Source organism: Labeo rohita, chromosome 7 (assembly GCF_022985175.1).
Source record: "Labeo rohita strain BAU-BD-2019 chromosome 7, IGBB_LRoh.1.0, whole genome shotgun sequence".
Taxonomy (NCBI): domain Eukaryota; kingdom Metazoa; phylum Chordata; class Actinopteri; order Cypriniformes; family Cyprinidae; genus Labeo; species Labeo rohita.
In genome coordinates, this window is record NC_066875.1 from 41,768,258 (window position 1) to 41,793,037 (window position 24,780).

The 24,780-nt window shown below is 35.2% G+C and overlaps 1 protein-coding gene across 1 annotated transcript; it reads left to right on the top strand.

Annotated features, from left to right (window-relative positions):
* Positions 1-18,506: 18,506 nt before the first annotated feature.
* On the top strand, positions 18,507-24,501 carry rcn1 (reticulocalbin 1, EF-hand calcium binding domain). The gene is made up of 6 exons (XM_051113845.1): positions 18,507-18,946; positions 20,974-21,167; positions 21,260-21,438; positions 21,549-21,609; positions 22,051-22,250; positions 24,089-24,501. The coding sequence occupies exons 1-6, from the start codon at positions 18,726-18,728 to the stop codon at positions 24,194-24,196; spliced, it is 963 nt and encodes a 320-aa protein (XP_050969802.1). The 5' UTR covers positions 18,507-18,725; the 3' UTR covers positions 24,197-24,501.
* Positions 24,502-24,780: the final 279 nt, after the last annotated feature.

Sequence of the window (24,780 nt, forward strand, 5' to 3'; positions counted from 1 at the left end):
GCATTATTCAGCCCTTTGTTTGACGTAACCACAATTAAGGGCCACAGAAACCGTGCAACGCTGCAGGGTTCTCCAGGTGATCGCTGGAAACCGCACGGCTTATCATGCGGTCAATAAAAGAAGACGCTGCGCAGCGGCCGGACCAGGTGCCTCCGTTCCCTGTTCCACGACGCCCCGCTCTCAAGAACCCGACCAGGCGTGAAGGAAAATCTGTTCAGCCGGCCTCTCAGCATCCTCTCTCTCTATCTCCCTTACACACACACACACACACATTACTCTTATAGCAACAATAACAAGTTTTAAAGTAAGCTAGTGTTATAATTTCAATAATCAGTTGATATGTGCAGTCATAATCTATGTGATTAAATTTGATCTAACATTTAATACTGTCGTTTACATTATTTTATTTATTTTTTTAATAGTAGTACAATCTTCTATGTACAATACTCAATAAACATGACTTATTTTTCCTGCATTAGGAAAGGTTTTACTGACAAATGTGAGAGTAAATGAGTCCAAGTGATAATTAAACTTTTTAAAAAAAAATATAGTTTGCGACATTTGTGCCTAGCTCTTGAAAATGTAGTTAATTTTTACATTTGTGTTGGTTTAATGCATTCTTTAAAAGTTTTTACCGTTTTCTTCAAACAAATAAATAATATTTAATTGAAAAAATTAAATAAAGTTTTTCAAATATATTTCAAGATATTTTTATATCAAGGTATTTTTAATATCATTAAAATTTTAGAATTTTGAATCCGTTTCACGTAATCTCCAAAACGCGGTTTTTATATTAAAATATTGCCATTTCCTAAAATGATGTCCCTTAGATTGATTAGCCATTTAAAGAATACCTTCTGCGTTTTCAAGTCTCAACCAAAAAGGCAGCAGTGATGTGCACTTTTCTTGCTTTTCAGGCAATGCCTTTTGGAATGTCTTCTCTAATGACCGGCCTTAAATCGCAACTATCCACGCAGAAGAAGCAAGTATGCATGTCATTGATCTTTTGTTTACTTCTGTTAACGCTTGCATACAGTAAACAGGTTCAGGATTCACCAGGCATTACAGATATCAGACTATTTTTGGGTTATGCATTGTCATCGTGTTGAATGCACAGCTCAGTTTCTTTTCTCTCTTTCACAAAACAAAAGTGCGTTAACAATCCCTCATGATTATAAGAACTTATACTATTTTTCTGCACCCATAATAGGACTTGTAGAGATTAAGATTGTATTTAATTGCTATATGAGTATATAGGGGGTCTGTTCAAATCTCAACCTTCAGGTCCTTGTCGTCCCAGTTTTTCTCTAGGATGCTGATGGCTTTGTGATGTGTATTATGTGTATTTCGGTTTTTCAGCAATATGTGTGAATCTCTCCCCCTCTTTAATTTAAGCAGCCCACCCCGCGGCCCCGGACAGAGACATTAGCAGAATTCCCCCAGGCTGATCGCAATCAATTTGTCCGGCGCAGACAGCAAAGCCCTGGATGTTAGAAACTCACTTTACCTCAATGTGACAAGCCTGAGTATACGACCCACAGTCTGAAAGCACAGCCAGAATAAAGATTCAGCGGCAAGCCTCAATTATACAGTACGCCCAACAATCATGTATGGCATGCGTGGAAACTCTAATGACAAACATGCAGTGGTTTTTTAATAGACAGATTTATTGTACAGTTGAATTTAGAGGCGTTTACAAATCTATTATTTATTTGAAAATATCAAACTAACAGGCATCTGCAGCAAATGATCCAATAGTTTTGATTCCAAGATGATTCATAGTGAATGTATGAAGTGAGTAAATTCACACAGGTGTCGTAGCTGGTGGACAAACTATAGACGTCTAGAAAACATCTAGCATTCTTTCAAATTAAATGCAATTTGATGGAATAAATTTGTTTGTTTGTTGCATGTCAAAAGACTACCAGAAGTAACGCATAAAACTGACCCCTGAAATGATATCGACTGTAGACGCAGGATGAAATGATTGACACCTGCCAGCGACGCTGCGCCAGTGATTGATCGTGATGCGCGGTGCTGGCAGCAATAACACGGTAAATGGAGAGGGAAGACTCAGTGTCCGTGGCAAACTGTGAGCCGACAGGGCGAAATAGGAGCTAACGAGGCTGTCAGATGCTCTGACAGCACAAATAAAAGCTCGTCACTCCCCACGATTTAATAACGTTTAGTGGAAACGTATTGCTCAGTTCAAAATACGCACCGAATTCATTATGAGGGGTCAATTTCTGTGTTAAGGCCTGAGGTGAAAACCTAGGACATAATATGATGTGCATCTATCTATCTATCTATCTATCTATCTATCTATCTATCTATCTGTCTGTCTATCTATCTATCTATCCTTCTTGTTCTGCTTCATGGTCCTGCTTGTTCTGCTTGGCCCAGGTGTGACTTCCCTCCCTGCATCTTGCTGTAGTACCAGGAAACTTGGTTGCTGTGACAATGTGCTGGTCAAAGTCATTCATAAACTACATCTATTTTTAACCCCCAGTCAACAAGTGGTGCTTAACAAATGATGTTACCATGCCAGATTAGAGTTAAACAAAAGAACACTTAACTGTGCAGTGTTGACCTAAAGGATAGATGGAAATATCCATGTGACTAATCGAGTGTTTGGAAATGAACAAGAAAACAATAATGCAGGTTTGTATATGGGGGAAAGTGGACAAGTGTGCTTTGGTTTAAAAAATATTCTCACAAATGTACAGAAAGATGTCAAAAAAATAAGTTTGAAGCAGTTCTCAATATCAAAATGGTTTAAAATAAAGGTTTGCTTTAAAAATGGTGTCATTGTCTTAGCGTGAAAATCACCAGCTGTACTTTTGGGGTCAAAATTGCTGAAAATTAATAGGAAAGCTAGGTAAATATGTGGAAAACCCTCTTAGGATCGCTCTCAGTAGTAATAAAAGTGATTTAAAAAGACAGTAAAGCGAATTTATGTAGTTGTGTACATTTTTGCGACTTTAGAGCCCCCTACAGTTAAGTCTGTAAAATTCACTGTTGTAAATATGTAGTAAGGCAATCGGCATTTTTCGCGGGAATTTCGTACCCGCTCAATGAACAGTATGCAAGAACAGACGTTTGGCGGGAGTGTCGGTAGTGTTGCCACGTCCGGGGTTTACCCGCGGAATTGGGCTACGTGATATTTAGCCCCTGGAATGCAAATTTTACCAGGCGAACCCTAGCAAAAACCTGTATTTGAACGCGATTTTTACCAAATTTTTCTCCAAAACCCGATTGGGCTAGTTTTGAGCAGCAATTGGGCGGGTTTTGTTGTGAACACCTGAAGTAGCATGGGTGTATTTGTAGCAATAGCCAACAATGCATTGTATGAGTCAAAATTATCGATTTTTCTTTAAAGCCAAAATTCATTAGGATATTAAGCAAAGATCTCGTTCCATTAAAATAATTTATACATTTTCTACCGTAAAATATATATAAAATAAATTTTTGTTTAGTAATGTGCATTGCTAAAAACATCACTTGGACAACTTTTAAGGCGATTTTCTCAATATTTTGATTATTTTTATTATTATTATTATTTTTTTTTTTTGCACCCTCAGATTCCACATTTATAAATAGTTGTATCTTGGCCAAATATTGTCCTATAAAATAAAAAAAAAAAAAAAAAATGACCATTATGGCTGGTTTTGTGGTCCAGGATTGCATATGTCAATGTACCATCAGAATGGTTTTGAAACTGATATTTCTAAGTAAAAAACGTACATACAGTTACTTTAAATAATTCATTTTTCACCTCTAAAATACAAAGAGCTGTATTTTACGGTTAATGTATCTCATAAGTAACTTTATCATAAAACAATATAAGTCTCTGATAAGTTTCCCTTGAGATATCTCAGTAAATGTGTGTTTGTTTGTTTACTGTTCTGTTCATATGTTCTCAGCACACATATCAAACCCAGGTGTGTTTATGTTTGTGGCCTAATGCTCTGTAGTCTTATGTGACATAAAACTGAGACGTGAATGTCAAAGGTGAGCTGTAGAGTGCTTCACGAGGGATTCTTAGTAATAAACTATTAATGAAACGTGGCAGAGTAAAAGCTTCACAAGAGTGTGCACTTTATAACGTGCCACGTGCCCAAGCAGGGTCATTAAGGCGTGTGACACTGCATACTCTTGCTCGGGGCAAAAAGCATGGGCAGAACTAGGGAGCACCTAGCGTGAGGAACTCAACGCAAATCCAAGTGATAGGTTTAATGGATGCTGTGTTGCTAACCCTTTCCGTGTTCGACAACTCACACTAAATCAGGCAATAACAACAGCAAACCATCTGGAAAATAGACTCGGGAGAAACCCCACTCATCCCATCTTACATCTGCCTGACGCATTCTATCATGCGGTGTGTATTTTTAAGATAATCAAACTGATTGCTGGGTGCGAATTCCATCCTTTCCAGGCCTACGAGTAATGCAAAAGGGGAAAAATAGGCCTCTTTTGCCTTTTGTACTTGTGTTTCTCATTTTAATGGGAATGCGAAGCATCAGTGAGTCATGATGCAGAATATGTAGATTCTGAAATGCTTTTCTACTTAAATATGATGTGGTGGTGTTGTTTTGGCCTCAATTTGCAGACCGGGGCAGATCCAGACCTGTCATGTCTGTTGGGGAAACTGTCTTATTCTGAGAATCTCATTTCAGTGAAAGTGTGCACTGCTTCTGTTGCACTAAATCAGTCTGGATATCAGCATTTGTAAGGGAATATCACATACATTTTCTAGTTCAACATTTAGCTTTGACTCTAATGGGATAAAACAAAAAATGTGTATTATGTAAAAAAAAAAAACTATATACAGTTGAGGCCAAAAGCTTACATGCACCTTACAGAATCTGCAAAATGTTAATTATTTTACCAAAATAAGAGGGTTGATACAAAATAATAGCTGAATTTATAAAAATGACCCTGTTCAAAAGTTTACATACACTTGTTTTTTTTTTTTTGTGATAGTTGTTCATGAGGCCCTTGTTTGTCCTGAACAGTTAAACTGCCCACTGTTCTTAAGAAAAATTCTTTAGGTCCCACAAAATTGTTTTTCAGCATTTTTGTGTATTTGATCCCTTTCCAACAATGGCTGCATGATTTTGAGATCCATCTTTTCACACTGAGGACAACTGAGGGACCCATATGCAACTATTACAGAAGGTTTGAATGCTCACTGATGCTCCAGAAGGAAAAACAATGCATTAAGAGCCGGGGGGTGAAAACTTATGAACAGAACGAAGATGTGTACATTTTTCTTATTTTGCCTAAATATCATATTTTTTTCATTTAGTACTGCCCTTCAGAAGCTACAGAAGATACATACAGGTTTCCCAGAAGACAATAAGTTAAATTTACCCTGATCTTAAAAAATTCCAAAAGATTTCATCCCCCGGTTCTTAATGCATCGTGTTTCCTTCTGAAGCATCAGTGAGCGTTTGAACCTTCTGTAATAGTTGCATATGAGAAGCCTTCTTTCAACATGGCATTCGTATTTTCACCACTGTTTTTAAAGACAATAATTATTCCCACTCACCCGATCAACTCTGTTTAAGCTAATCTTACATTGAAACTCACTAGGACAACAGTGCAATGCAGGCAATGAAGTCCTTCTTGACCTGTCATTGTACCATCTGGTCTTTGCATGAATCACTGTTGTAATTAAAGGCTGCAGAGCATAAAGGCCAATAATAGAGAATTACACTCCCTGAACCTCAAGCAGATGCACCGGGTTCCATCCACAGATAGAAAGATGGGAGGTTTATGGGGGCACAACCAAAGTTTGTAATGGATTAATCCCCCAGTCTTGAGAACCTGAGCACATTTGCTATATCAAGTGGGAGGCTGGGGTGTACGGTGTCTGTCTTGACTGCCCTAATAGTTCTCTGACATCTATTGATTCGGGGACAGCTGTAAGGCTACGTCGCAGAAGCCAGCGGCAGTCACAATACATTAGCTTGATGGCATAACTCAGCCTCCACAGGTCCATATACTGACCCAAATAATCATACTTGTGCTTCTTAATGTCTTAACTAAACAGAAAGGTGAAATGTCAAGTGCACTTTTTAATATTGCAGACTTTTACATTGCTAGAAATACTTTGGTTAAACCTACATTTTGCTTTTTAATTAGTCAAAATATGAATGAAATGCCACCGCAACTCCTTATGAATCACAAGCAGGTGCACATGAATAAATAGAAGCAAATAATCTAACAAAAATGAATAAATTGCACATACTGCTATAGCATGCATTTTAATACATTTCGGTCATGCAATCATCATGCATTAAGCAAAACAAAAAAAAGTATGTTCTGTGATCTCTTTGTCTTTTACTGGAAGTATGCATGTATTTTAGCTAATTGTACTTGATTGTTGATTCATTGAAGCAGGTTATCTTGGTACGTCATCATTGCCTATTATTGATTGTAATGATGTTCTCATTGGCTGCTTTGTATTTTGTGTTCCTATTTTTTGTTTGCAAACAATGCCACATTGAGGAATGCCATCATTGAGATGTAATAAAATAAGATTAATAATTTTTTAAAGGTTTTTATTAGTTTAAATTTATTTGACATAAATGCTTTTACGCACATAAATGCATTAATATTGACATTAAGTGTCTCTTTCGTCAAAATGATCTTTTCCAGACTCTTTGAACTGGAGTAACTGTTCTCTGTTATGGCTCAATATTTGAATATATGATTATTTAAATTTTACTCCTCAGGCATAGATTGTACCTTTTTTTCCCACAGGTCAGTTAGATGAGATGGAACATTACTCCAACATTACGTTTTATATATATATATATATATATATATATACATACATATATATATACGTGGCCATGTAAGGTGTGACAGGACAGCTATTTAAGTATAAAATCTGCATTTTAAATATAACAGATATAATGTAAAGTAAATTTGAAATAAAAGGCTAATAGAGAGTTAACTTGTGGTCCAATAGCAGTTCTCTTGTTTCATTTGTTGTCCTGCTTCAACGGATTGTTGGATGATTAATCTCTCAGGATTCTTAGGGTGACTAAAGCACAGTGTGGGTGTAAAAGTTGCCCTGAGGCAGTGAGCTGACAGTCACTTTTTTCCAGCTTAGTGAGGCTTCATTAGGCTGCATGTAAAGAGGAGAAAAAATGCTTTCATTTTCGTCATTTTGTTATTTTGCCTTATATATTGCATTATGAAAGTAATAAACAGGCATACAGATTTATATTATGTAGTTAAAATAAATATTCACATGGCTTGCGATTGAAATTTCAGATGGTTATGATTAAAGTAAGTCCACAGACTAAATATAAAATGAAAAGATGCAGATAAGACAGAATTTTAAATGCAGTACACATAAACAACTCATAAAACATACAAACAAACCCTGAAGGTCTTTTGAGTTTTGTGCAGTGGAGTGAGGAATCTGAGCCTTTAGTCTTGTTGATGCTGTGTTAGTGCGCCCTCTGGTGGTTTCTGAAACAAATCATTTTGTATTTTGTGGTTCAGCTGATTTTAGGTAAATAAGCAGCAGAAGTAGTACATTTGGATAGCTGTTGTATGGACAGCTTATAGAAAATGGACTGAAAATGCATCTTTATAGTGCACTGTGAATTTAAATGCTTAATGTATTAAATAAATTTCACCTAGTTTTCTTTTAAATTTAATACCATTATGTAATTTTTCATACTATGAAATATGAAAATGCCTATATCAAACTCTTCTAATAGCATATACTGTATATAATCCCCACAGAAACATGCAGGATGATCTCATGTTTCTATAATGCTAGTTGAGTGTGTCCATTATAGCTGCATGTTTTCTAAATAATGTACAAGCAAGTCAGTGTTTATATTACACTGACATGCTTGTACATTATTTAGAATACTAACCTTTGCATGCACTGGGTGAGGTCAAAGGTCACTCAGCTACAGACTGTATGCAGGTAGTATGTTATGACATCATTAGTAATTCTGCAGTGAAGTTATGCTTGAATTATTGATAGATTTACAAAAACACATACATATGTATTGTGTGTATACTGAGAGTGCAGTTTATCTACATAGAACCTATACACCCGGAAGCTTGAGGCAATAAAAAGATGGATAGATTGAAAAAAAAAAAAAACATTGGTGTAGAAACATTTTTCACTCAGGAATTGCTAGTAAATTTCACAACTAATTACTAAAAAAAACAGCAACTAACATTAAAATGCTCTGGTAATCTTTGTTTTATTCACAACTTCAAAAACAGGGTAGATAGACACATAGATAGACAGATAGATAGATAGAGAGAGAGACAGAGACAGAGAGAGAGTGATCAGACACAGATGATTAAAGAAGAGGATGGGTTGATTTCCAGTAGCAAAAGAAAATGTCAGCGCCACTGGAGAGCTTTATCTTCATTTTCTCCTCCAGTGAGTGCATTACCTAATGCGCATGCAGTTATGGCGTGGACACAAGCATGTCGTACACGTTAGGGTTACTAGAAGTGAGCTCAAGCAGGTGCTTATTCTTTATTTCTCTATTTAAATCCTTCATACTGTACTTCCTCAGCTTTTCTTGTCAAACAATCGTCTGTAATTAATTGAGCTGCACTTTTAATGTACCCACCCCACTCAGGGCAAATATATTCAATATATTCATCTTTATACTTTGAAAGTGTGATTGATTGATTTTTGTTGTATTTTTTGTAATTTACCTCTGCTTGTCTCATGATCTGTGAGACTGCCCACTGTTCTTCAGAAAAATCCTTCAGTTCCCACAAATTCTTTGTTTTTCCAGCATTTTTGTGTATTTGAACCCTTTCCAACAATGACTGTATGATTTTGAGATCCATCTTTTTACACTGAGGACTACTGAGGGACTCATAATCAGCTATTTCAAATGCTAACTAATGCTTCAGAAGGAAAATGATGCATTAAGACCGGGGGTGTAAACTTTTGAACAGAATGAAGAATGTACATTTTCCTTATTTTGCCTATATATCATATATTTAGTACTGCCATTCAAAGGCTACAGAAGATACTTACATGACAAAAGAAGTTAAAGTTACCCTGATGCATTATTAATGATACATGATTAATGCATTGTGTTTCCTTCTGAAGCATCGGTGAGCGTTTGAACCTTCTGTAATAGTTGCATATGAATCCCTCAGTTGTCCCCAGCATGAAAAGATGGATCTCAAAATCATACAGTCATTGTTAGAAAGGGTTCAAATATATGGTAAAATGCTGGAAAACCAAAGAGTTTGTGGGACCTAAAGGATTTTTCCGAAGAACAGCGGGCAGTTTAACTGTTCACGACAAAGGTCTCATGAACAACTATCACTAACAAACAATCAAACAAAAACAGCTGTGGATCAGGTAACAACACAGTATTAAGAATCAAGTGTATGTAAACTTTTGAACTGGGTCATTTTTATAAATGTAACTATTATTTTCTCTTGTGGACTTTATGTAAACATATTTTATATGAAATATCTTATTCAGGTCAGTACTAAATAAAAATTGCATGCATTTTGTATGATCCCTCTTAATTTGGTAAAATAATTAACATTTTGCAGATTCTGCAAGGTGTATGTAAACTTTTGACCTCAGCTGTATATCTCAGCAATATCCAGGATATTAGTGGCATATTTTTACCCTGCTGAAACATTTTTAAAAACTGACATTGACTGAACAGTCGCTGACTTTAAGTGCCCATCTAAAGTGAAAATCACTTTGGACAATTTAACAAGCGATTAAACCCAAGGTCTCTTACTTCTGAAGTCTCCTATCCTTAACACCACTACAGAATAGAAAGTCAAGCTGAGAGTGATGCGAACTTGATCTCTCTTTTCTCATATGCATTAACAAAGGATCTTTACTTTCTGAAGAACACTAACAGCTTTAAGATGTTTTTAACACTACAGTTCAACAAGTTTGAATCTCTCTGAAGTGTTTCTGTTTTTTAAAATAAACAAATACTGTTATACACCAATGATCTATTCAATTAACCAGTAAAGACATTTACAGTTTTTCTCAGTCACTTTGGCTTAATTTGTTTTCAAAACAATTTTCAAAGGTTCAGATCTCACCAGATTTTTTTACCGGTTTAAGCAATTTGCACATATTTTGATGTGTGCAGAACTTAAAGTACAATTGTTTACAGTTTACACAATAACTAAATGCACATGTTGCTTATCAAAACAAGTAAACTTGTCTTATTCCTCACATCTTCTAAACATCCTTTTATTGTGTGCACCATCACACACAAAATAAATATACTGTATACAGTGTATACCACAGTATTATTTTGAAGAAGAGTACTGCCATGGTGAAAAAACATCTAAACATTTCGACTTGTATGGCTCACATAATGACAAAAAAACTTGGCATTGGTGGCACTGACCAATTTACTGACACAATAATTAGGTTTTAAAGCATGCATTAAGTGTTTGGTTGGCTTCTACATTTTGAAGACATGCAGTACTGTTGCCATGCCCCATTAAACAGCTGTGAGTTGCATTTACACTTCACACAGAATGTTGAGATTGAAAAAGCAGCCAAAGCAATTGAGGAAAAACTGTAAAATGTAAAAATTAAACATTTTTACAGTCATTTAAGCAGCAGAGCAATTTTCAAATGTGCTCATTGTTTAAAAAATAAACCTTCTCTGTTATTAAAGCAGCATATTAGAATGACTTTTTAAGGATCATGTACAACACAAGGTTTTCTGATCGCATGCTGAAAATGGGCTTAGGGTACTTGACCCTTAACCTCCTTAATCACGCTGACATAACAGTCATGACTCATGCTAAATAAATTTGAATGTTTCTGTGCTCTTTGTCATTTGTGACCCTGAACTGACCTGCAAATGACTCCTTGTGTCTGTTTCCTCTTATATCTCTATACGTGTATGACTGCTGTGGAAGAGGCTGCAGCCTTTTCCAATATGCAACCACAGCTGTACCTGTTCTCACAGTTATGCCAGGCTGTGCCAGCCCCGTCTGTTCTGTGCCCACACCGAAGCCTCCTCCATCTGTTTCCCAGCCTGTCTCTATGTCTCTTTCATTCTCTAGGTCTTTTTCCCTGCAGTCCGGCATGGCCATGAACACAAATATAATTCTCTATTAGCATTCACATATGTAGTGGGAGTCTATAGCGAGGTGTATATGTTTGGCGTCCATGTATTCGGACACATATTTGACTAAAACAGTCCGACAACCTCTCGTATGGTGAGTTGGAACGGTGAACTTCTTGGCTGTGTGCGTTTGGAGCCGTCAGGTGCATGAGCCAGTTGAGTTTGTCATTCCTTTCTCTTGATGAGAGCAGGAAAAGAGCTGGCCAGTGGAAGCATCTGTCCGTGTTCTTCTACAGCTGCAGACACCAGAAGAGCAGCCCCACTGGAGAAGCTTCATTCGCAGATAATCAAGACCAGCAGCTTCCTCTTGGAACTACGACAGAAGAGGAAGCGAGCGCGTGCAGAGGTTTGAGAAGGCGCATGCACGTGCTCACTGCTCACAGCAGGGCTGTGCAAAATTTAGAATGGAAGAACAGACTCTCCCTTTCAATTGATGAGTGTGAATTTGAATTGAATCGGTCACACCGCACTGGAAGTTGATTTGGAATGACAGGAAGAAGAATGAACTGAATTGTAACTGACATTCACAAGTATGTATGCTGCAAAATTAGATGTTGTTTAAGAATACATTATTTATTAACATTTTCTACAAATGCAAAGTTTTCTAAAGCCAAAATTCACAGTTTGTGTTTACTAAATTGAATAATTTGTTAATACTGAGCCTTTAAATTTCAAAACAGTATTGCCAGCTGTCTTTTTTTACTCCATCAATGAAAACAGTTCCAAACTAATTCTAATTTTGGACAGAACAAACATAACACCGACCAACACAAAGCTCTTAAATGAATCATTTTACAAATGATTCAAAAGAATTCCTGAATCAGTGATTTGAATGAATTGGTTCAATGATTGATTCAATTTATCACTCAAAATATTCACTTGTTTTGTTCCTGAATGAATCAGTGATTTGAATTCCTGAATCAGTGATTTGAACAAATTAGTTGAATGAATGATTTACCTTATCACTCATAAAGATAGCCACTTGTTTAGTTCCTGACACTTGTGTCTTTCCTGAATGAATCAGGAAATCAGTGATTTAAACGAATTGGTTGAATGAATCATAGCCACTTGTTTTGTTCCTGAATGAATCAGTGATTTGAACAAATCGGTTAACTGAATGATTCAGTTTATCACTCGCAAAGATAGCCACTTGTTTAGTTCCTGTATGAATCAGTGATGTGAACAAAATGGTTGGCTGAATTATTCAACTTATTACTCATGAAGATATCCACTTTTTTTCGTTCCTGAATGAATCAGTGATTTGAACAAATCGGCTGAATTAATGAATGTAATGATTCTCTCAGTCAAAACAAATAAATAAATAGTAAAAACACTTAAAAAAACTTTTTAGAATTCATTTTAAATCTATACTTTCATTTACATTTGAATTGCAAACTGTTGTTTTTTACCATATTATTTTAATGTATTATCTTAACTATGAACAGTTTTGTGGTGCAAACAGTTTTACTGTTTATTGCACTTTGCTATTTTACTAGTTTTTGTTGTTTTTTTTTAATTGTCAAACTGCGTTATTTACGTCATTTTAGACAACAGAAACCGATGTCAGTTGTGGCACTCATTACCCCCGAAACGGCGTAAATTAACTTTATTTGTTTGTTTTTTTCATTTTACTTTTATTATTTGAAAATTGTCAAACAGCATTATTTAATGTCAATTTATTGTCAAACGTCAGAAAGCGCCGTCAGTTGCTGCACTCATTATCCCCTAAATCAGACCTGGGCAAACTCTGTCCTGGTGGGCCGGTGTCCCTGCAGAGTTTAGCGCCAACCCTGATAAAACTCACCTGTTTGTAACTTTCTAGTAAACCTGAAGACACTGATTAGCTTGTTCAGGTGTGTTTAATCAGAGTTGGAGCTAAACTCTGCAAGGACACCGGCCCTCCAGGACCGAGTCTGCCCAGGGCTGCCCTAAACGGCGTAACTTAAATATATTTATTTTTTCTTTCGCATTTTACTAGTTTTTTTTTAATTGTCAAATGATGTTATTTACGCCATTTTAAATGACAGAAAGCAACATCAGTTGTGGCGCTTATTATCCCCTAAACAGCGTAACTTTAATTTTTTTATTAGTTTTTTTTATTATTTTCGAAAGTGGCTAATGAACTGGATGTCTCGCTCATAGGCTTACTTCCGCACTGAGGAAAAAGGTGGATAGAATGCACAATCATGCCACTCACACATATTTCAGATGTTCAATAACAGCAGTGTCAGTCCACAACTGGTTATAAACAGTTGGACTCATTTGCAGCTGTTGATTTTTAGTCACGTTTTGCTTCAAATTTCTGTTCATAGTGCACAGATTATGTGCAAACTGAGACTATAATGACAATAACCTCTTTGCTTCATTCAAACCTATTACTTCCCACTTTAGGTCTTTAACCACCACACCACCCACTTTCTCTTTTACTCGTCACAATATGTTAAAGCATATACAATGTTTTTGCACCAGCCAGCTTAGTGAGGTCAGAAATCATTTAATAATTGTGTGACACTCTAGTCGCCTCTGGGCCTGGCTGAAGCATTGGATAACTGGCCAAGAGATTGCAGTAGCTAAAAGAAAGATTACCCATCTGCCCCCTTTGCTGACTGTGACCTTTGCAGTGGCAGAACTACAGGCTCTGCAGACCCTTATTAATGAGCACTAATCAGCTATTAATCATCTGACATTCCTGGAACGTTCCAAGGGCCGTGAGGGTGTGTTGAGGGGGGCCTGGAAAGAGAGACAAGACGAGGAAAAAGGCCTCAGATGTTTTATGTGAAATTGTGTCAGTTTGAAGAAGTCCTTAACAATAAGTACTAAACTGCTTGTGCTACAAACATTATTTGTATTCAAATTGTGCATCTTATTATTACTTATGTATTTTTGCGATGTTCCACTGGGATCCATTGGTGAGCAAGTGATGTAATGCTAAATTTCTCCAAATCTGTTCTGATGAAGAAACCAGCTCATCGAAGTTTTTAAGTTGGTGGATTTCTTTTCAGTGTACCCAGATCACGCAGTTTGAATGAGAAAATGTTGTTTGTTTTTGCAGGACCATAAAGCATTTGAGTTCTCATGAGGCGCTCCAGTTGGCTGACTATGAAGAGATGTGTCTGTGTTTCAGTCCAAGCTTGATGGTTATAATCATCACATCACTCACACCACACAAAAGCACATCTTGCTTGCTTTTGTTTCCTCTCAATCATTTTTGCATCTTATGTCACTTCCAGATTTCAGATCACAGGAAGCATTTGGTGTCACCCCCTGATTATCTTGTCCTTGTTCAACCTTCCCTTCTTTGATCGTTTTGATAGATACCGGATAACAGATATTATAGCTTTAAAGGCTCAGATGATGGAAGAGATTATGAGTGTGTGTGATATTGGAACATAACAAACATATGCTGCTCTCACACAGTGTTATTTCCGTTAGGGTTCCCACAGCTTGTGACCAAAAATTTTTCTGACTTTTCTGTGACTTTCCAATTATTCGTAACAAGATAGATAAAGATTAAGTATTAAAAATATTATTTAAAAATATTAAATGCATTAAAGCTGAGCATAACTCATTCAGGGTTGCTGAAAATGGCAATTTCCAGTATATTTTTGCATCTTTTAGTCCGCTGGCTGAGACTGATTTTATCTACACCCTTACATTTATGAACAGGAAATATTAATGTGTCCCTCTCTCTCATAGCTACATGGTAGGTGGATATGCCCCATCATTTTGAGTTAAATGTGTTCAAAAGTATGAAAAATCTGTGTGTAACTTTAAGGAACTTCACTACCAAACTCCTTTTTTCTTTTTTGGGCTATTCCATAACATTTAGTTTTTTGTACCTGTGTACCACTGTTCAGAACTCTTTGAGCTGGGTTCAAAAGTATCTAAAATCGTCATTATCAAAACAGTCACGATCTAAACATTTGGTGGAGTTTTGGGTTTTGTTAGTGACATCTTTGTTTATTTTATTTTTTGGGGGGGGGTGTTATTCCATAAATTTGTCACTACCAAAACAGTCACGACCAGAACATGTCATTATTGTTTTGGTAGTGACAAAAGGGAACACATAATCCTCATATCTGAGGGAAATAAACAAAATTTTAGTACAGTTATGCAATTTTCTTGTATTTTAATGTGTTTTAGTAGTGTTTTAGTATGCAAGTTCTGTAATGTGATGTGGTCACTACCAAAGCATTACTGTCCCTGCCGAAAATGTGCTGTCGCTACCGAAACATGGCATGTTTTGTCAAAACTACAGTATACTGGATTTTCAGCTAAGATGTTATAATAGTTTTTGGTTCAATGTATATTCAAACTAATGAATCCTTAACTTTGAAATCAGTGTGATCAACTTTTTGCCTTTTACAAAGAAAACACTGATCCAAAATGCGACAAATCTCATAACTTACACTTAAACTATTGTTAGAAATCTATTTGGTTTATTGTAATTGTTAAATAAAATAGCAAAAATATATATTTACAATGAAGATGTAAGCAAAATCCTAACAGGTCCATATAACCCTTCTAATTAAATTATATATTAGTGTGTTTCGGTAGTGACAAATTTGGGGAGAGGACAAATATTCCAAAACTTTCTGAAAATACAATATGAGAATTAACTGCACAAATACTAGAAATGCATACCTTGGACATTATACAATTTGCATACATACAATTTTTTTGGAAAAAGATTTTTTTTTTTCCAAGACGTTTCCAACTTTGGGCAGTTAATTAGCAGTGTTTCAGTCATGGTCAGTTATCTAATTTCTCTAATGAATCATCAGTACAGTGCCATATATAATTGAATACAAGACACATGTTTATGAAAACTAATCTAATTAGTGCTGGAAGCCAAACTAATGAATTAACATTTCCCCTGATATGATGAGATGATTAATAAAGCCTTTGGGTTTGGAAACTGAGGAGCAGTCAAATCTAAAATCAGCATTTGCATAAAAAATTGACAGTAAGCTTTTATGTATAATTTAAGAGAATAATTTAAATCCACCAGAACTGTAAAACTTTTCTATAATATTGTCCTCTTATGGAACTTCCTTCTTCTTCTAACATAAATGCATTTATAGGTTAGAAAAGTTATCTGAAGAGTGAACTAATGTTTCTTCTGGCATTGCCAGCTCATCCGAATAACCACTGGATTCACCGTCAATATATTTCCAGTTGATTAATGGTATAAAACTGGTAATGTTAAGATAGATTAAGATCTGTAAGATAGATTGTGCATTAACCAATTTTTTACATCATTGCCAATGTTCATGCTCAAAGGATCCATTTATCTTTATAACATGGTGCTGTAAATGCTATTTTCCTCACTGATGCCCTCCATTTGCAAAAGGCTTTTTAATGCAAGCACAGTAAGTTCATGTACATGAAAGGTCTACAGATCAATGGCTAAGAGACAGAAAGTAATTTTTCCTTGTTCTTTATGTTAAGCAAGGCAGCATGACAATTATTTGCCAAAGTAGTGAAGAAATATTATTTTGTGGAATCAGTCTACAAGGAATAGCCTACACTGTAAAAAAAAATAAAAAACACAATTTGTTGAGTCAGCTTAAAATAATTTGTTGCCCTGCTGCCTTCAAATTTTAAGTTCAGTCAACTAAAATAAGTTTAGTTAACTTGAAATGTTAAGTTGTACTAAGTAACAACTTAGATATTTGTGTTTGCTAAACTTAACAGAGGGGTAAGTAACCCAGCTGCCTTAATATTTTAAGTTGATTCAGCTCAAATATCTAAGTTGTCACTTAGTATAATTTAACATTTCTAGTTGAATAAACTTTTTTTGAATTGACTGAACTTAAAATTTTAAGGCAGCCCGGTTACAAATTATTTTAAGTTGGCTCAACAAATTGTTTTTTACAGTGTAGTCAGAAAGTGTCTTTATCACTTGTAACCCTGGACCACAAAACCAGTCATAAGTCACACAGGTATATTTGTAGCAATACCCAAAAATACATTGTATGGGTCAAAATGATTGATTTTTCCTTTATGCCAAAAATCATTAGGATATTAAGTAAAGATGTCTTCATGTTCCATGAAGATTTTTGTAAAAAAAAAATTTTTATTATTAGTGATATGCATTGCTAAGAACTTCCTTTAAACAACTTTAAAGGCAATTTTCTCAATTTTCTCAAAAAAATTTTTTGCACCCTCAGAGTCCAGATTTTTAAATAGTTGTATCTCAGCCAAATATTGTCCTGTTCTAACAAACCATGCATCAGATGAGGTAGAAATCTCAGTTTCATAAAATTTACCCTTATGGTTTTCGTGGTCAGGGGTCAGATTTATAGGTTTACATTTTCATTTTCTATACTGCTAAAAGTGAAAGGTGTATCTTTTCCCTAAAGCTTTCTGCCAGCCTCCACTATGAAAATAAATTAATGAAATTAAATGCAAACATCTATGATATTACCAGTGTCGTTTTAGGCACATCTTGTCGAAATGTTCATATGAATTTAATCACAAATTAATAAACATTTCCATATGTTCTAAATTTGCATCAGCATATGTAATGTACTGTGGGAATAACTTGCTGCAGTGTCATCTCCAATTCCCCTCTACAAATGGGCCAACATGAATTTTGTCATTCATTATTTGCATAATATGCTAACACATGCCATCTTTCCAGCACAAACTGAGAGCCACAGCTCTGTTATGAAACTAGCCCAAGGCCAGTGGCCTTTTATTTGTGTAATGAATTGTTAATGTATTTAAATTATATTTGCTCTGTCAATTTAAATCAGCTCAATTTGGTGGTATTAATGAAACATAGCTGTATCTGACACATTCTTTTTACATTCATTTGACATACCCCTGGTTTCACAGACAAGGCTTAAGCCTGTTCCCAGACTGAAAATGTAATTCTGGGCTGTTACAACTAAAAGAAACTTGCACTGACTGATCTTAAAATATGGACTCAGTAATGTCTTTTCAAAGGCATGTTTATAAAAATTACTTAAATGTTATAATTAAACTATGGCCCTGTCTGTTAAACCTGGCTATTATGTTTTAGTAAATACGTTTTACAGCTGCACTGTATGACATTTTTCATGTTAACGATTGTAAAATTCAAATGTGTGTATAAATATGTTCAGCTTTATGCTGAAAATTACTTTATCACTAATAATACTATACATTTTTAGCTATAGTCTATAATTTTAGGTTCTCATACTATGGCATTCCCAAAATAAGAAGCAGGCGCTTCTGCGTGTCATCTTGCAACGTGGCGTCCACGCCCCTCTCGAGTTAAAGACAACCTATCGGCCAATAGCAGAGCTTCTAACATTCCACGTGCTTGCTAGCCGCGTTATGATTGGTTGCGTGTTGACACGCACCCATTCTGGGTTTGGTTGTAGCCTTTAGTGATCCGCCGGGTATGTTTGAATCGAAAATGAAAAGAACTGACTTGTGTTCTGATTTGGATTGTTTCGTTCTGAGTTGATAACAATCGGAAGCGTCTCCCTGGCAACCGCAGCTATTGCGATTTGGACTGTGTTCGATAACGCCGTTAGAGTTTTTAACTTTGTGCCAGTTTTAAACACTCTCTTCGCGTTGGATTGCGTCCTTTTAGGCATGGATATCTCGACGTATTTATGGTTTTTGTCGCTTTGCACGTGTCTGGTGCACGGGAAACCCACTCTCAGGAAAGAAAGAGTTCATCACGAGCCTGAATTGAGCAGACAACCTCACGAAGATAACCAGAGCTATCAGTACGACCACGAGGCCTTTCTGGGCAAAGAGGAGGCCACCACATTTGATCAGCTCACCCCAGAGGAAAGCAAAGCCAGATTAGGGTAAGATTTTGTTCAAAACACATCATTTAGCATATCTTTGTGTGTGCATCAGTGACAGATAAGTCCGTTCAAAATGACAAAAAAGGAAAAGTAGTGCTATAATCTAGATTTAAACGTGTTAAGTTATTAGAGATTAAATATTTGTGTTTATATTTGCACGTACGTTAGTGAAAAGATTTTAGGGGTACTTCATTTTAAAGTCTACATTATGATTTCCATGTCGCTTGACGTCAGAATCCCTCCTGGGTGATGGTTGCCACACTGTCATGTTAACAATTTGGTGTTGGATATCAGCTTTATCTCGTTTCTTGCCAATGTAACTAGTTTTCCAGGTCACCCATTGGGTGAAATGGGCGTAGGTATGAGACCTTGGTCTCTGTGAGTGGGAGGGCTCTCTTAACATCACAACGTGGCATCAGAGATAAAAATAATGTGCTGTTGACAGACTTCTAGTCACTTGGACTTTAGTTTCTGTCTAGAACATTTCGGGGTCGCATTTCAACCAAAAATAAGTATAAAAAAATAAGAAATTAGATTTTGCTTAAAGAAAATGAATTCTAGAAGATGAAATGCAAATGTAGGTAAATACATAATCAAATATTTGATTGCATTTTAAAATGTTATATATAACACATGCATTTCATTTGACATATTATGAATGTAGTATTACAATAATGAGTAATAAAGTAATAAACTGAGTAATAAACAAAATAATCCATAAAAAAAACGTATGTAGCAAATATCTGTTTAATTATGTTCAGCTTTATGATGGAAATTAACCGGTCACTAATAAAATACTTATTAGTATTTAGAATTTAAACATTTTAGTGTCCTTGTAAATATGTATATATATGTGAAGAGTTCAGATGCAAAACCAGCTAAAAGCATCTCGGTCAGAAATGAGATAATGATGCTGAGTGAATGCTTTCGACACACATTATACGTCCATCAAATACTTTTTCTTCAAACTCTTCAGCTTCAGCCCAATCAGAAGTACTGGTACTTGCATAGAAACCTATACATCTGAGCCTGATAAAAATGCATTTTTTAAAGAAAGACGTCAGATGGATTTAGCTGGTTTTGCATCTGAAATCTTCATATATATATATATATATCACAGTCACTGGAGTTACTGGAGTTATCCTTCAGAAATCATTTGCTGCTTAAAAAATATTTGTTATTGTTATTGTTATTATTATTATTATTATTATTATTATATATGTTGAAAGCAGCCGAGTAGATTTTTTTCAGGGTTTTTTTTTGATGAATGGACTGTTTAGAAGCACATAATTTATCTGAAAAAAGAAATCTTAATTTCTATAATTTTTTTCCACCAAAAATAAAAAATAATATCAAATTTAAAAAATACTGACTACAAGCTTTTAAATTGTATAGTGTACAATGTTACAAAAGCTTTTTATTTCAGATAAATGCTGATCTTTGGATCTTTCTATTCGTCAAAGAGTTTAAAACAAATGTACTCAACTGTTTTTTGTAATATTCATAATAATAATAAATGTATATTGAACATCAAATCGGCATATTAGAATGATTTCTGAAGGATCATGTGCCTGGAGTAATGATGCTGAAAGTTCAGTCTTGACCACAGGAATAAATTACATTTTAAAATATATTCAAATAGAAAACAGTTATTTTAAATAGTAAATTTTTTTTTTTAAATGTGCTGTTTTTGCTGTATTTTGGATCAAATAAATGCAGACGTGGTGAGCAGAAGAGTCTTTTTTTTAAAAAACATTAGCAATCTTACCGATCAATACATTTTGACTGTTAGTGTGTGTATTTATATCAACAATCATAAAATAATATCACAATAAAAAATAGGATGTATAATGTATAATATAATATATTGGGGTGTAATATATCCCGTTTTCAATGGAATCGGGTTGAATTACCATGCATGCTAGAAATGTGTCTGAGAAAACTTCACTGTCGATTCATGTTTTTAAACTCTGTAAGTTTACCTTTTATTTACTTATTTTCTTTCTATGCACTTTTAAATTCCTTAGGAAAATAGTCGAACGTATCGACAGCGATGTTGATGGATATATCACCACTGATGAACTCAAGGCCTGGATTAAGAGAGTACAGAAGCGTTACGTCTACGAGAACGTTGCAAAGGTCTGGTCTGACTATGACCTGAACAAAGACAACAAGATCTCATGGGATGAATATAAGCAAGCAACTTACGGTTACTACCTTGGTAAGTCACTCTGTTCTGAAACTATTAAAAGTTTTAACATAAATTAAATGTTTAAACACCTGCATGAGATTCAACATGTTCTCCTCTCTCAGCCAACCCAGAAGAGTTTGAAGATGCAACAGATCAGTTCAGCTTCAAGAAGATGCTTCCACGAGATGAACGCAGGTTTAAGGCTGCAGATCTCAATGGTGATTTAGCTGCAGATCGAGAGGAGTTCACTGCCTTCCTCCACCCAGAGGAGTTTGAGCACATGCAGGATATTGTGGTTCTTGTGAGTGTCATTCCACAGTGGTACTTACTGTCAGTTTAATTATGCAGACTATTGAAAATAACCATCATGCTATTATTTCATCTCATTTCCATTTTACTTTATTTTTCCAGGAAACTCTGGAGGACATTGACAAGAATGGAGATGGTCATGTAGATGAGGACGAATACATTGGTAGGTTCACCTGTATTTCTGTAAGGACAGAGAGTATTGCAAATGTTCTAAACACTTATGATCACTTTTTTGTGGTGAACTATCCACCTTATTTTTCCCGTAAGGGGCGGGTGCAGCCATTTGTAAATTTAATGGGTCTGGCTTTCAGTATCATTTGCTTCCAGCTATTTTTAGCTGTACAAAACAGATGGTTTTGCTGCTTGACATTGTAAACTGGTGTCTTACCATGTTATTTTAATGCATTATCTTAATTATGAACACACTGGTTTGTAGTGCAAACAGTTTTACCATTTACTGCACTTTGTTATGCTTCTCGTGATTTTCCTAAAGCGGCTAATGAACCAGAAGTCCCGCACATTCACAAAAAAAACAGCTTACTTCCATGTTGAAAAATAAGGTTTCAGACTTTCAGACATTTTCAGACTTTTTGCTATTTTACAGCGGACATGTTTGCTCATGAAGATGGCGGTCCAGAGCCAGACTGGGTTAGAACAGAGAGAGACCAGTTTTCAGATTTCAGAGATTTGAATAAAGACGGGAAGATGGACTTAGAAGAGATTCGTCACTGGATCCTGCCACAGGACTATGACCACGCGCAGGCAGAGGCTCGGCATCTGGTGTATGAGTCAGACACAGACAAGGTGAGAACATACTGAGATGCTGTCCAGGAATATCTCCAGAATTTTGTATTGATGCTATAATACATGAATGGTAATTTAAAGAGTTAAATGCATACTAAAAATTAATTAGGAAAATAGAAAATAACCCTAAGTCATTTATTTAAATGTTAATTTATTTGATACACGATGGCATTCAAAAGTGTGCAGTAATGCGGTAATAATGTGGTTTGCCATTCAAAAGTCTGTGGTCAATATGATTTAAAAAAAAAAAAAAAAAAAAAAAAAGAAATTAATACTTTTATTGAGCAGGGACACATTAGATTGATTAAAAATTACAGTAAAGACACTGTCATTTACACTGTTATAAAGTAATTTATCAAATAAATCCTTTGTTTGTTTGTTTTTTTTCTCAAAAATATTAAGCAGCACAACTTTTTTTTTTTTTTCAACATTGATTGATTTTTGAGCATTGATAAATGTTTTTTAAACACCAAATCAGCATATTAGAATATTTCTGAAGGATCATTGAAGACTGAAGACTGGAGTAATGATGCAAATGAAATAAATGCATCCTTGGTGAGAATAACGGACTTTTAATAAAACACAAAAAACAAGCCCCCAGCTTTTGGCTTTTGATATTTATTTATTTATTTTTTAAAAATCAGTTAATTCATTAACTTTCCCCCAAGACATATGTGATTATTAGATATTAAATAATAGATTTAGCTGTTAAGCATAAATAGCATTGTGTAAATTGTGCATACAGCTGCAATTTTTGTAAAATAATTATAGCCGGCTATATTTCCATTTTTTTTAAAGATAATTTCTGCATTTTCCGCAAATTAAATAGTCATAATTCATGAACGCTTTGGAATACAGACCTAAATCCAAACCCCACTGGAATCATTTAAAAATATTTTAGTTATGCAGTTTTTTTCTATGAAGAAAATGCAAATTTACAATACAAAATATTTTTGAACCCAAAATTGCTATAAAATTAAAGCCTTGTGTATAAATAAGTTATGTTCCAAATTTTGAAGTGAATATAAAAAATTTAAAAATGATTTTTTTAACTAAATTTTTGTCACGAAATATGGAATCTTGAGACTCAGACATTTCCGATGATACGTATTTTGTCAAGATTGTTTTGTAATATGACACTTGGCTCCACGCACTAAGGGGAGGAGACTGCTAGAAGATTTTAAAGTACCATTTCCATGAAATGCAATGTCTGATTTAAAAATGGATTATAAATTTCACTGGATGAATTCTGAGGTTTTAAGCTTTCAAATGATATTTGATGATATATAATGATTACTAAAACATGTGAAAAAGAAAAAAGACAAAAAAAAAAGTGGGCTGGTGACACTTAAGGGATTAAAACAGATCTGTTGCTTGTGTGAATATTTAATGTGGTAAAAGTTCATTTTACTAGTAATTTTATGACAATAGTCACATAGTTATATCAGTAAATTGCCATAAAATTACCAGCATGACTTTACCGGTAAATACAAAAATGCGCTGTTCACACACACAACGTTTCGTCTTTTTACCAGTTAAGCACCGTTCACACATCAGTTTCAAAACACCGGTAAATTCTGTGACATCATTAAACAGAAATGGCTTGTTAATGCCTGCTCTTCCCATTGTTGTGTTGTAAACATACACTGAGGGGCAGTAAAAATGTTTCTCATTAACATTCAGAGGTGCCAATCTCTTTTAGACTTGTTTTGAAATCAAAGTAGAGGACTTCAGCCCTTGTTAACACACATTACACGTCTGTTACTTCAACAGACAGTTTTATCTTACAAATAAGTAATATAACCAGTCAAACACATTTTTTTGATGAAATGTTACAGGACCAGATGCTGACCAAAGAAGAGATTCTTGAGAACTGGAACATGTTTGTAGGCAGCCAGGCCACCAACTATGGCGAAGACCTTACTAGGAACCATGATGAGTTGTGAGCCAGTGTGAAAGGTGTGGAACTCTACCTGAGAACGCAGGTATCCTGGACTGAACCTCCACGGCATTCGTCCATCAGAAGCCATGCCGGTGACTAACAAACTGAACTGACTGATGTATTGCAGCTCTACCTCACAGACTGGACATAGAGGAATCTCTGACTGATGACTGTAGTCCCTAATACAAACTCACTCTATGTTCTTTTTGTGGGTGGTCAAGAAACTCTTCTGTCCTGGTTGAAAGAGCTGCTAGAGATTTCTTCAGCTGAAGCTGAGCCTTTTAACTGAAACATTTTTTTTTTTTGTAAGCAGTCATAGGACAAAGCCTGTACTTGTATAAGCTGTGCCTATTTTTGTCTGGTGTCACAATATTTGAACAAGCATTCTATTTATTTAGAATTTGAATTAAATTTCATGCTTTGATAATGCAACGCTTTTACTACAGAAAGCACTACAAGTCAGTGTTGATATACTGTTATATATGCATACATACATGCAGTACTCTCAACATGTGATTATGTTGTAGATTATCATAGAGTTCCCATTGCTGGCCAATAATGAGTCTTATGTTTTGACAAACTCTCCAT